This window comes from Lathamus discolor, chromosome 6 (assembly GCF_037157495.1).
Source record: "Lathamus discolor isolate bLatDis1 chromosome 6, bLatDis1.hap1, whole genome shotgun sequence".
Taxonomy (NCBI): domain Eukaryota; kingdom Metazoa; phylum Chordata; class Aves; order Psittaciformes; family Psittacidae; genus Lathamus; species Lathamus discolor.
This window is the reverse complement of record NC_088889.1, coordinates 35,774,452-35,787,596: the sequence shown is the minus strand read 5'-3', so window position 1 is coordinate 35,787,596 and position 13,145 is coordinate 35,774,452. Positions and strand designations below refer to the sequence as shown.

General features: G+C 37.7%; 1 protein-coding gene across 12 annotated transcripts in view; it reads left to right on the top strand.

Moving 5' to 3' along the window:
* Positions 1-13,145, top strand: part of NRXN3 (neurexin 3) — an 894,623-nt gene that overhangs the window by 743,667 nt on the left and 137,811 nt on the right. For all 12 annotated transcript variants that reach the window (XM_065685949.1, XM_065685942.1, XM_065685943.1 and 9 more), the window contains one exon: positions 8,951-9,122. In XM_065685949.1, the coding sequence (XP_065542021.1) occupies positions 8,951-9,122 (172 nt within the window). The remainder of the gene's footprint in view (positions 1-8,950; positions 9,123-13,145) is intronic.

Below are 13,145 nucleotides of genomic sequence, written 5' to 3'. Positions count from 1 at the left end.
TACTGGTGCTTTCCTAGGTCACAAGAACAAAAGATTTAATTCGGCACACAGTCTTAGGCGCTGAATAGCACAGAAGCAAGCCTCCCTTTTAAGACTGCTGAGTATCACTGATTACTAGGCTTTGCTCAACGGGTGTCAGATTTAAGTAAAAGCAACTACATGTGCCACAGTGTTCCTCAGAGTTTGAGGAAATGGGTTTAGGATGTCCTTGGTACAAGGCGGGACATGGTAATGATGATACTGTAAATCAAGATACTCTGCTTGATATTAATTATTTGTACTGCAACAACATCTGGAGGCCTCAGTGGATATCAGGACTCTACTATGGTAGATAATATACAAATATACTATTTGATAAGCCCGTGGTTTCAGAGTATAAAAAGACAATGGAGAGAGAAAGAGAAGTGGCTTATTCAAGGTACAGTGGAACAGCAGCAAAAGCAGAAAATAAGTCTTTCAACCATGTGCTCTAACTAGGCTCACTGTATGAATGAGTTAAAATTTGAAAGGCCTCAGTGTGTACTGATGGTATCACCATACATGAAATATGGAAACTTCTGGTGCCAAGTTAATTCCTAGGTGTAATTCTGGTGATTTTGTGTATTAATGTTACCTAAAAACCTGCAATGATACATAAAGCTCTTATCAGGTCCAGGGTATCTGGGCTGAAGAAAACCCCAGTAGCTTCTGTATCTCACACATGCTTTTATTTGGCTAAATATCTTATCTTGTGTGTGATGTAGTACTTAATGAATCACTTCTGATCCTGGCAGAGGAGTTGTCAGAGGATTGAGTTCTGGTCTTTCTTTCTTTTTTTTTTTTTTTTTTGGCTTGTTTCCAGAATAGTTTTGTTTGAGAAAGAAATTTTTATTATTAGACAGGAGGCAAAGATGGAAAGAGGGAAAGATGAAGGGAGAGAAAGACATAAGGTAAAAGTAAAGCAAGAGAATTGCAATTTCACAACCCACTGGCAACTCAGTATTTTTGTGATACTGCAAGGGTGCTTGGTAAAGAAAAAAAGAAAAAGAAAATCCAGAAAAGGAAAGAATAAGGCATACTTTAGTATATGTTGCGGTATGAGCCATTAAAAGGTATTATCTAATAGTCTGTGTCCCACATAAAGTCAACGGGCAAAAAATGAAGGGCAGTTTGGAAAGTTTGATGAACTCATAACAAGGTTATTGCTATACATTTTACTTCAGCTAAATAATGTGATGTGTCCCAAAACAAAGAGTAGAGGTCATCTTTTGACACAAGGGACACTCCCAGAGAGCACTCCAGAATAAGGCTGTTAGTCATGGTGAATAAGCCTTAAATGTGAAGCCCCATGGTAAAATAGTGGCCAAAAGATATTATGTAGTCTTTGAACATAAAAGCCAAAGTGGTTGGGTAATTTGTGTAAACTAAAGTTAAAATTTTCTGGTGTCTGCATTTGAAGAAAAGTGTTAGTAAACTGAAGGAGTTTTGGAGCCATAGGGAAGATTAAATGAAAGATTGAAAAACCTGCTTTCAAGTGAGAAACCCAGAGAGCTGAGTCTTTTTCTCTTATGCAGTATAAAGCTCTTATGCAGTATAAAGCTGGAAGAGTCTGCAGTCACAGAAGGAGGAAGCTGGAGCCTTAAGTCATCTGCTCTAGCATTTTCTTGCTTTGAGGCAGGACTAAATACAGCACCCTGGCTGTGACAGATGTTTATCTAAACTACTTTTTCTAAACCTTTAATGGAAAATATTTGATTCTCATTAATCTTTGCCAGATTCAGTGTTTCACTACTTTATAAAATAAATCAGGAATGGTAAGAACCTTCAAGAATTTTCTTACTTGATCACCATCTTACAAGCTACTTACAGAACTATGGTGCTAGATGGCTCTTCAGCATAGGAAGTAAAAGTTACATGAAAACGGTAGTGATCTGCTTTTAAGGAACTGCTGAGCAAGAGGTTATATGCACGTTGTTGTATTCAATGGCTCTTAATTTACTTTCCTCCCATGAATTTGTCTGTTACTGAATGTATCTTAAACATCTGAAACATCCTGTGACAGTGAGTTGTACAGCTCATTTATGTACTGTCTCGAAAGGTACTTTCCTTGCTTAAACTTCATTACCAAATAATTGGATTTGTATTTCTTTAAGATATTAAAAAATATTGCTGAATATTGCCATTTTTATGGGGGTTTATATGTATAACTTCAAGTGTGGTACTTTTTTGAACCTTTTATATCTCTTTTTGAGACAGCCACACACAGATCTGTGTACTGTGTTTAAGAATTAAAGTCAAAGGTGCACCATTAGCTTACAACAGAGATTTTCCTTTTGTACAGTGGTCCTTTTCATTATAATTCTTGACATTCCATTTGCCTTTTTGACCATGTTCAGTACTGAGCCAATCTCATCAAAGAAGCAACTGCAATAACTCCAAGGCTTCTTTCCTCAGCTGTAGATGTTCAAATCACAAATAAGTTGTTTTTCTAAAATACATCCTATAGTTCAACAAAGAATCAATTTGAACAGGGATATATGGCCTCACATATAATTTTAGAGACTAGATTATAACAGTTGTCCTTTTTAGCCTTATAAATTATGTATCTGTAAGAATTGCTCCTTTTAAAAACCATGGCCCTGAGGGGTAATAATTTCTATTTATTTTGTCCTCTGCGTGTATCATTTTCTCTGATATATAGGTTTTCAACTTGCATTTAGTAGATCTGGTTCAGCACCTTAAAGAATCATTAACAGGCAGTATATAAAAAAAACCTTTGTACTCCTTCTTATAATAGCCCTCAAAAATCAGCCAAAATTGGCTGGTCTGTGTACTTCTTTTCACCTTAAAAACTTTTTTTTTTTTCTTGTTTCAAGAAACAAGTAAAGTGTTGTAACAGTAAAGAAACACTATAAAGTGTTGGAACACTGATTAGAAGCTTCCAAGTCAAGTGAGCTTCAGTGCCTGTCATTTCTTTAACATTTGCTGCTTTGTTGATTATTATATTTGCTATGATGGCTGTACTGGTTCTTGAGATGCCTTCCCTGCCACCATTATTTGGAGAAAGAGAGATTTCATCCATAAGCCATCCGTTTAATAAAATACAATTTTGTATGCATTGAATTCTGATTTTAGACTTAGTTCCCAGTGGTATTAAAAGTGGCATTAAATATGACCAGAGAGAGAGGAGTAGAAGTATCTGCATAGTACTCTGTACTGAATACAGGTTCTAACATTTCCATTTCTTAAATGTATATGCACATATATACATATATATGTGCATATATGTGTGTGTGTATATATATATATGCACACACACATTGGAAAGGCCTGTCCAGCCATGCATTTGATTCTAGTTGCAGCTCAGTCCTTTAAGCACAATGCTGGATTTTATTACCTTTCGAATCAGTAAAGAGCTTTCAGATTTTCTGTTTCCAGTGAAAATTCACAGAATGTGATTTGGTGTTTTGGTAATTAGTCAGTGTACACTGTGGAATATACATCTTACACCTTCAGTTCTCCTGGATACCTCACTGCATTTAGCACTGTTGTGCAAAGTCCCCCTATCCACAGAAAGTGAGCAACCTAACAGCTGGACTAACATCCAGAATCAAGTTTAAGGCAAAGAAAAATAAGAAAACAACCAGACAAGCAAACAAGCAAACAAAACCCCAAAGGAGATCAAGCAAAAAAGACATAAAGTGGAAAAAAAATCATAGAGGGATTTTGTAAAACATAGACTGCAAATCTGAGAAGCCTAAGTAGAGGGAAGCCATTTCAGGAAGAGCAGTGCTTGGGGTTATAAAGCATTTAGAGGGTACCAGAGCTGGAGTATCTGCATGTAGAACTTGGGGGGAAGGGGGTGGGGGAGGGAGAGAAAAAAAAAATATGTAGTTTACGAAACCTTCCTACAGTGTGAAATGGCTTGTTATATTACTGAAAAAGCTTGTATCACTTTCAAATGAGAGCAGCAAAATCAGCAGCCATCTCCAAGAAGCAGTAACTAGGAGTATTGTCTGCAAGGTAATGTCTAGTCATGTTGGAACCAGCCAGGGTGGGAGGAGGAGGCAGTCTGCACAAAATGACTATTAAAAAATTATGAAGTAAAACGAGTGTAAGAAAACACAGTTATCCTGGGATTCTAGTTGGATTTCAGTTATATTTTACAAATGCCTTCTTTTTTTTTCTTTCTACATTTAGTTTCAGAAAAACAAAGATACTGGGATAAATGCTGCTTCTACTTGCATCAGTAGGAATCGAGTTTCTTCAACAGAATTGATATCGATTCATACCGATGCAGCTGAAAGTAGGATTTGTCATATTGCCCAGGGTTCTGTCTCATTTTTTGAAATTAAATGCTTTCTGCACATAGGGAACAGCCATATACTCTCAGTGTGGACTATTTCAATTTTGAATTGAGAAAAAGAAGATCCAAAGGTGAACCCCTTTTGGGAGCAAACAGTACATGTGGCTGTTTGTGTATGTGTTCTCTCTAACAGATTCTAACCCTCAGCATTCTATGATTCTGTGATTCAAACAGCTTATCTTACAGAATCACTGCCATTCCCATTTGACTTTCTTTGCACCTGGTCTGCTAGGTGCAAAGACAGATGCCTTCATGATGTAGAGGCACAGCATGTAGAAAACAAAGGCCTGACAATTTGTATGCAGACAGGCTCTAGTTCTCCTTAGGTGGAGGAAAACAGAAGGAAAAACATACCTGCAAAAAGTTTCAGACCTCAGAAATGTTCCCATGGTCTTTTCAGATGAAAGGAATGAGTTTTGGAGGAGTTGAAAGTAAAAGCTGAGAAAACATTAGGACCTGCTCCTCTTAGATTGTAGTTGCTCTCAGGGCTGAAAGGGTTGGGATTGTCAGAATATCATAAGTGTTTAAGTAAAATATATATGGATTTACAGGGCTTGAGAGCTTGGAAAGATAGGTGACTATCATCCCTCTGTCACAGATGAAGAATCTGTTTCATGGAAAGCTAAGAGAAAAAGGTGCCTGAAGTGAAATAATGTAGTTGTAGATCTCCTGATACAGGCTGTAGATTAGCCCCTGTATCATTTAATAATGTTAAAAAAGTTTTGCTAACAGTGCATATAACAAAAAACTGTTGCCAGGATTCAGTGGAAGGACATGATGTAGAATAAGAGAGGACAGGGTGAGGCCTTGTACATTCTTTTTAGTACTTTGATTTTTTGTTCTTACAATTTTCTACAACGATTCCATTATATGATCATAATTATTTGTCTGAAGTCTCAGAGACATCATGGCAGAATTTTATCTCCAGAAGGACTGTGAAGAAATGGTAATGTGGCTTTTGGGAGTAGCAATTTTATGGGACAAATTAGCAAAAGATAAATTCTTGATGAACTTTAAAAATCCTTTCTGGCACAGTAGCCTTAAATAAAGAAGGGGGGAAGTAAAATACAGATTGAATGCTGAGTTCACTTCATTATTTATAAATAAAATGGCTCTCAGTTTTCCAAGGCTTAGTGCCAGTGCTTGATGTTACTTGAGGGTTTCAAAAACATTAATTAATGGTTACCTTTTTATGGACAGTGTTTGGGCCAGCCCGGTGAATAATGATGCAGCATGTTAAATACTGCATCATACATGCTGTCTGTTAGAATTCTCTTGAGCCCTTCTGGAACACGTATGTTGCATACTGTCTATGCTCTGTATATTCAGCTTTTCCATTTTTGTAAGGTTAGGATTCATTTTTTCCCCTCTAACTACAGAATAAACATTACAGATAGTGGCTCAAGGGTAAACCTTTCTTTGTCACATACTTAGTGGTCTCGTTAATACTTGTGTTTGGTAACACGGAAAAAAAAATCTACTAGCTGACTGAATGGGGAAAGGAATGAAAGGTCACATCTATCATGAAGTGTTAAAGTTTAATGGTAAGCTTATCTTTCAGATTTAGAAGGGTGGTAGGTCTTGGTAAAAGCTGCTTTTAGTGAGGTGGTGTAGCATGGGAAAGTGGAAATGTAGAGATTTTGAAAATCCTGGATTTGCCCCATGTCCATGGTCACTGTTATTTGCTGTAGGATTTTCGTTATGTTTTGCTTTAATTATTTTTTTTTTTCTGCTGAGAATTTGCAAACTAATTGTTGCTTGTTTTCACAATGTCTGGTGCCCTGGAAATACAGATTTCATGAATAAACTGTGTCTGCGTGTGCAGTTTGGTTTCAATAGGTGTACTGTGTTATATTTTGTTTTATCCTGGTAACTGGAACAGAACCATTTTCATTACATGCTCCTACTCAGTCCAGAGAAGAGTATCAACATCTGGCATGAAGTTGTACTTTTGCAAAACTTGCATTGAAGCGTCACATGCAGCTCAGCCCAAGGTGGGACTGAAGAGAGCTGGAGCAGGCTTTTGGTCAGACTCATGATAGGTTGGGGATTTTTTAGACACATTTTTAAATTTCTCAGTTGCAACAAAATGTTACGGTACTTTTAGAAGGGCTGGTGGTCCCTTGGCTGTGGGAGTGGGGAGCAATCATCTTGGAAAGGGGAGAGCACCAGTTTGCTCATTTCCATCCTCTCTCCAGCAGCCTGAAGGCCACTGGTACTTTGCAGTCCTCTGCTTCCAGAATCTTATCTCTTTTCCAATTTGCCCTCTTATCCATGGATTATCACTAGCCCTTTAAATAGGGCTTTTCCTTCAAGTGCCAGGAAAGGGAATGATGAAAGGTACTATCTCCTTTTCCTCAAAGGAGAGATCAAAAACATTTTCTCCTTCTGCAGAGGAGATTAGCTAAACTTCCCCCTGTCCCTTTCTGCACTTGCAAGTTTTTATCTCTGCCTTGTTAAGCCTGTAGGGCTTGAAGGTACAAAGCTTTCACTTTGCTGAATACCTCTTAATCACTTCCTCTTCTATGGCAGTGGTGATCTGTTTTGTTAGAGAAGGCACAGCTCTTCATTTTACCTGCTCACATTATGCCTTCACCATGGTGGACTGTCCTCAGAACAGCCACAGTTTGCAAAAGAAGGCTGATGTATTGATGGCAGTCGAAAACTTATCTGAGAGGTTGTCCAGGAGCACCTTGCAAAGCCACATGGAGTCAGTAGTCAGGTTTCCTGGTCAGTAGACTTTCTTTGAGTCTTTGAGCAAAAATAGATCACTTGTTCTTTGCTAATTGCTGTGCCGATAAAGATAATTTTATGGTTGCCAGCAAAAGATTCACTAGAGCAGTACTGGGACACCATATACTTTGTATGTCAAAGAAGTGGTAAAGCTGTGCTAGCAATGACTTTACCTGAGATAAATCTCTTCTCGCTGAAAACTCCCTTGTTTTTAGGATAACATAAGAGAAGGAAAGTTGATTGTTTTCAAATAGTATCTGAGTTCATGTGTCTGCTGGGAGCAGCAATACACTTACCCCATGTTCTAGTGAAAAAAGATTATTGATATCTTGAAGGGAAATCTATTCAAAGCATAGCATTGTGAATATACATGTATGCTGCTATTCAGCGTACAATTAGCAGTCTAAAATCTACCATTATGAAGGGAGGAAAATCAGGGCGCTTACTGTTACTGTGCTAAACTTCAAGTAGTTGAAGCACTGTCTAAGTTTTTAAACTACCTCTTCAGCTACAGGACTCTTTTCCTTTCCTAGTATAAGTGTTGTAGTCTGAGGACTAGGGGCAGAGGTGTTAGGAAAAAAGTCCAAAAAAAGAAGAGCATTGAGAATATAAGGAACTTTAGTATTTTGGTATGAGTAAACTTTGAAATGTAAGGTAAAGCAGGAATCAGAAAAGGCCTCTCTAAGAAATTGTAAGACCTGGGGGTTTTAAGGACAAGGTCTGTTGATACCAGGAGAAAGGAATAAATCTATGAGAGGAAACTGAGGTGGCCCTCCAAATACAGAAGGAGAGGTTTCTTTCTTTGCTAAAATTTGCTAACATGAATGTACTGAAGTCAGTCGGGGGAAGGATGCAGTTGTCTTGTCACCAAGCAGATACATAAGGTACTAACAGATATGCAAGACAATAACAGCAACAAAATTGTCTCTTGTCCCCTTAGTATACCTCAGGTTTGTTTTGAAGAGGCTATATTTGGGTACAAGACCACTTACACTCGTTGTTGTTTTTTCCTCGATTTTTCTATTGAGACAGTTAATGAAGTTATTACAAATTTTATAGTGTGGATTGCAAGCAAAAGTAACGCTTGCTGTATGATACATTTTAGTTCTTCCTGTCTGCACCAGAGTTGAATCCCGCATTCCTTTTAATAGTGTATTGTACAGTGACAGGAATTTCTGGCATTGTTTAAGTTAGTAGTATTAAATGTTTTAGGAAAACACTATGGAGGACTACCTTTTCGTAAGGCACTACTTAAGGTGTGATGTAGAAAAGTAAAAGACAGTGGCCACTACTGTCTTTTGAGAATATGGAAGGTTTTTCTTTTGATTTAAGACCAATCAGCTTCTCTCAGGTGGTCATTGGCTAATTACATTTTTGCTTCCTTCTAAATCCATTCCTCTTGTAACTACACTGTTCCTACTAGATCTCAGTTATTTGTTTTGGGCTGCAGGCTGCTTGTTTCACAAGCAGAATAACAGAATGAAAGTTGTTGGGATATACAGCCTGCCAGTGGCTGCATTTCAGATTACAATTGAACAAATGACTGCTAACAATCAGTAGATATGTTCTGCAAATTAATATGTATCCCCATCTCCTGTTTTTTGTGGCCTGATCTACAACCTGTCTTCTTTGATGTTTTAAGGGACCAAATGAGTCAGAACATTCAGGTGAATGCTGGAAAGGAGAGTGCAAAAGGCAATGTATTGAAGCCGAGTCAATGAAATGTGTCCTGACAAAGCTCAAAATGATGCTTCTGTGTATTCTTCAGTGCCATCTACCGGCACAATTACCCATTAGGTATTTGTAGGGCAAGAATGTACTTCTAATAGGCAACAATTTACAAGCATTTATTTCTTTTTTCTTTTATTTTAGGAGCAAGGCAAGATTGGTGTAGTCTTCAATATTGGCACGGTGGACATCTCTATTAAAGAAGAAAGCACACCTGTAAACGATGGCAAATACCATGTGGTACGCTTTACCAGGAATGGTGGCAATGCCACACTTCAGGTTGACAGTTGGCCAGTAAATGAGCATTACCCAACAGGTATATACTTTTTTGTTATTTTTCTCTTTCAGTGTATCTATACCTATAAACTAATGTTTAGTAACAACTGATGGCTATATATATCTTTCTTGCCTCATCTCAACAATAAATTTACCAGCCTGGTGGTACATATACTGTCCCTTGGAAAACAAAATAATGGTCCTTTACTTTGGAAGAATAAGCATGTCAATTGTGTGGTATGATGCACGTAGATCCTGCTATTACAGAGGGCTCTAAGTGAATCCTGGTTCTGTAGAGATTTACAAACTTATTCAACAACAAACTTGGTTTTGCTACTTGTGATATTTTCTAGCAATTTAAGAGAGAAAAATTTTGAACAGACCTTATTAAAAGGAGAGGTGACTAGCCACACCCAAGATACTGTCTATGTCTATATATAGATCAGAGTTGAAGTGTAAGGGATATGGAAGATTAAGTTGCAAGTATTTGGACAGGCGTTATGCTTGCGTCATTATTTTTCATCATCTGAATTTCACTCTCTCCTTTAGGTTGACAGATATAAAGGTTGACACATCATCTAGCGAAAACTGACAAATTTTAGTTGACTTTAGATCAAATTGCAATGGAGCAATTCAGTATCTCTTTGGAAATAATCACCCTAAGTCCATCAGGAATAATGAACAAGTGGCTTTTGAGTCACTGTCCCAGGTTTTATCCCACCACTGGCAAATCAGTACTGCTTAATACTGTATGTCACCATGCTAAAAGGTCAAACTCATTTCAAGGGAAAAACAGATTGCTGTACGTAATGCTGACAGTGCACAAGATAGTTGAGGCTTAGTGGTGTGCCTGGTTACAAAAGGTAGGAGGACCACAAGGAAAGAACTGCGGTGTTAACCACATTCTTCTTATTCACATGCTGTTGTCTAAGATCAAGCCGTGATCTTCTTGTTGGTTTCCAGAATTAAGTCTAAACAATATCCAGTTCTTCCTTTCTAGGTTGTACATAAACTGACCTGGGACAGAAGGAAGAATTCTGTGATAAACATGAGGCAATTTGCTATCTGTGTAGGAGTTACCCACAAGCGCAACCCAAAGTTACAAGAAATATCCTAATTGTTTATACAATGTTATAGTAATAAATTACTCCAAGGTAATAATTTCATCTCTTCCACTCAGAAAGTGCCCAAGAAAGTTTTTAATGTGAGTGGTTTATGCTGTGGTGTTCTCTACCACATGTTCAACATGACACTTTGACAGTGTTTTGGTGATGTGGATGCAGAAGAGTACATTTTAATAATTATCCTTATTTCTGTGAAATAATTGCTTTCAAAGAACAACATGACAGACATGCTGAGTTAGATTCTAGCTACGCTAGCCATTGCTTAGAGAGGGAAGTATAGCTAGGAGTGGCTCAAACTGAGCATCTTTCTGTTTCCTTCATCCATTATTTTGTGGTAAAATACCTCTGATCCAGTTGGTAACCCATTACAGTCAGTAAACCCCTCATGAATAAATTTTCTTATTATATTACTTGCCGTACTAAGCCCCTGGTGTAAAGAAACAAAATGTTCAGAACATTTCTTTAGAGGTTTTATTTTTTCTAATAGAAAATAAATCACATTCGCACTATCTCAATACCTTCTGCTTCTGTCTTGAATAAAGATGTTCCTAAGCTTTCATTAGAGATGTATGGGTTTATAGAATTAGCATTAACCTTTTGGTCTGGGCTGGTGTTGAGTATATGCAGTTGTACCCCAAGGGGAAAGGACACCTCTGTATTCCAGACAACTTTTCCTTTCTGTTCATGTATTTAAATTTCTGGCTGTTTGCAGATGATGAAGTTTTCAGACTGTCCCCATGAAAAACAGGCTTGTGAGATCATACTGTATGTACGTGCATGGGTCTCCCTTATTTTTCCAGTTTCTTTCAAACTGATTTTTTAGCCAAATTTAAAAAGGGGTGAAAGTTGAAAAAAACCCAAACCAAACCAAAAGAACAAGGACCCTACATGGCTAGGGAAAACAACCAAAGGAGAAGAGGGAAGTGCTCCAGCCCCCCCAGAGGAAAGGACTGTGGCTTGATGTCAGTTTCTGTTAAAAGCCAGAATATCCATATAATGAAGAGGCATTATGAATGCCTCAGATTCAGGAAAAGCTTCAATGAGCCAATAACTACAGGAAACCGGTCCGTATTAGTTCCATTTTCTGTGCAATTAACAGCTTAAAAGAACAAACATGAGCTTTTGAAATTATAAATTTTTGTCATTCACAGACCAAAATTGCACTAGTGTTCCTCAGGACCAAATGGCTGTTCACCAGAGCTCTGTAAGAAGCTTTGCGTTTGGGTTGCCCCATGCTAATCCAACATTTCAGCTGCAGGCTGCTGAAACTGCAGTTCCTATCAAACTTTTATAATAATAGCTAAGGAACCTGGTGGTTTATGCATAAGATCACTTTAATTCTGGAAACAGAGTTATTTTTAGTTTTCAAAAAAATCATGTTTGTAGCACATGCATACTTGTGTATCCTGTGTTGTGTATTATATGAACAATTTCATCTGTACTTGATTTTCCTCACAGTGCTACAGCCTAATGTTTGCAAATTTTATAAACTAGCTAAATTATCTTCCACGTCATCACACATAGGGCAATCTTCAGGCACTAGGGCTGCATTCTGAGTGGCATTTCCATGCTTCTCTCTGAATTTTATTACCTATATAAGGATTATACATTACACTTATAATTACTTGCTCAATGGAAAATACAAATAAAAGTGGGATATCCATTAAAGGAGCAAAGAGGGAGAATATTGGCTTTCCTTAAAACACAGTCCTCAGTTAAATTGAAATCAAGTGAAACTAGCCCAATGGGACTGAAAGACTCCAAAGCTGTATTTTTGCAACTTCAAATAAAAGGTAAGGAAGTGGAAGGAAAATGGAAAAGCAACAAAATTTCAATTCAGGCATTGACATTTTGTTTTTTTATAGCATCCAATTGTATCTCAGCTGCAACATGAGCCGCCTTCTTTCTTGTGAGGAAAAGGGTTAGAGAGATATGGTAAAACAGTGAATTACCTTGGAGCTAAGGTTGGCTAAACTTTGAGACTGAAATAATTCCAATCATTAGGAATGATCTCTCACCATTCGTACAATTCAAACCCTGCCAATAAGACTCTGAACAGGGGCCCAGTATAGGTATCTGAGACAAAGCCCCTGAGAACTGGGTGATGGCAAATAGCAACATTAGCACTGGAGCTGTTAGCTGCACTTCAGATGTCATGGTCTAGTTCAGCCAAAACCATTGAGTTGTTAATGATTTATTTTGCATTAGTTTGCCCTTTTTCCTCTCCCTCAAGTACACAGTAAGGAGATGGGCTTTTCCATAGGCTGTACTGATCCCTGATGCTTGTTTCATGAAGCTGGTCACCACAGTGTATTTCTTAGTCAGGGGATCCACCTTTTGCTATGCCCTAAAGTACAGTTTTCCATGACTACTTCCCATATGTTGTCTCACATGCCTTCACCCTTTGGTGTAGATACTGTATAGCAGGTTGTGCTTTGTCACTGTCTTTAGCTTGCTCTTTTTTTGTGCTGAGACCCTTTTCTATATCTAAATAAATCTTCTTAATGATGAAGTAGGAGAACCTACTACATCATTTAGGTAGGATTATTTTGGACCAAGAGTTCAGTAAGAGGAAGCATTTGACATACTTTAGTTTCAGATTACAGAAAAATCCATCAAATTTGAGGCACTTTACAGTGGGATCAAGTCAGCAATTCTCAGAAGAGCTAAAAATAAATCTCTGTTTTGATACAGAACTGAGATACCTCAGTCCCTAAGTTTTCACTAATTCTTAGACAGGAGATTTTTTTTCCTCTGTCTACTGTCTTTCTTGCAAAGAAATACTTCATTTATTGCAGATTATTTATACATCGAAACAAGCCTGATATTCCTGCTCATTCATCCATGCACTTGACTAAATTTTCTGCAATAGAAAAAGAAGCAAAACTAGGTGAAGAGCAGCTGTAAAGCAAGAGTATCAGTGACATCAAAATAAAGTC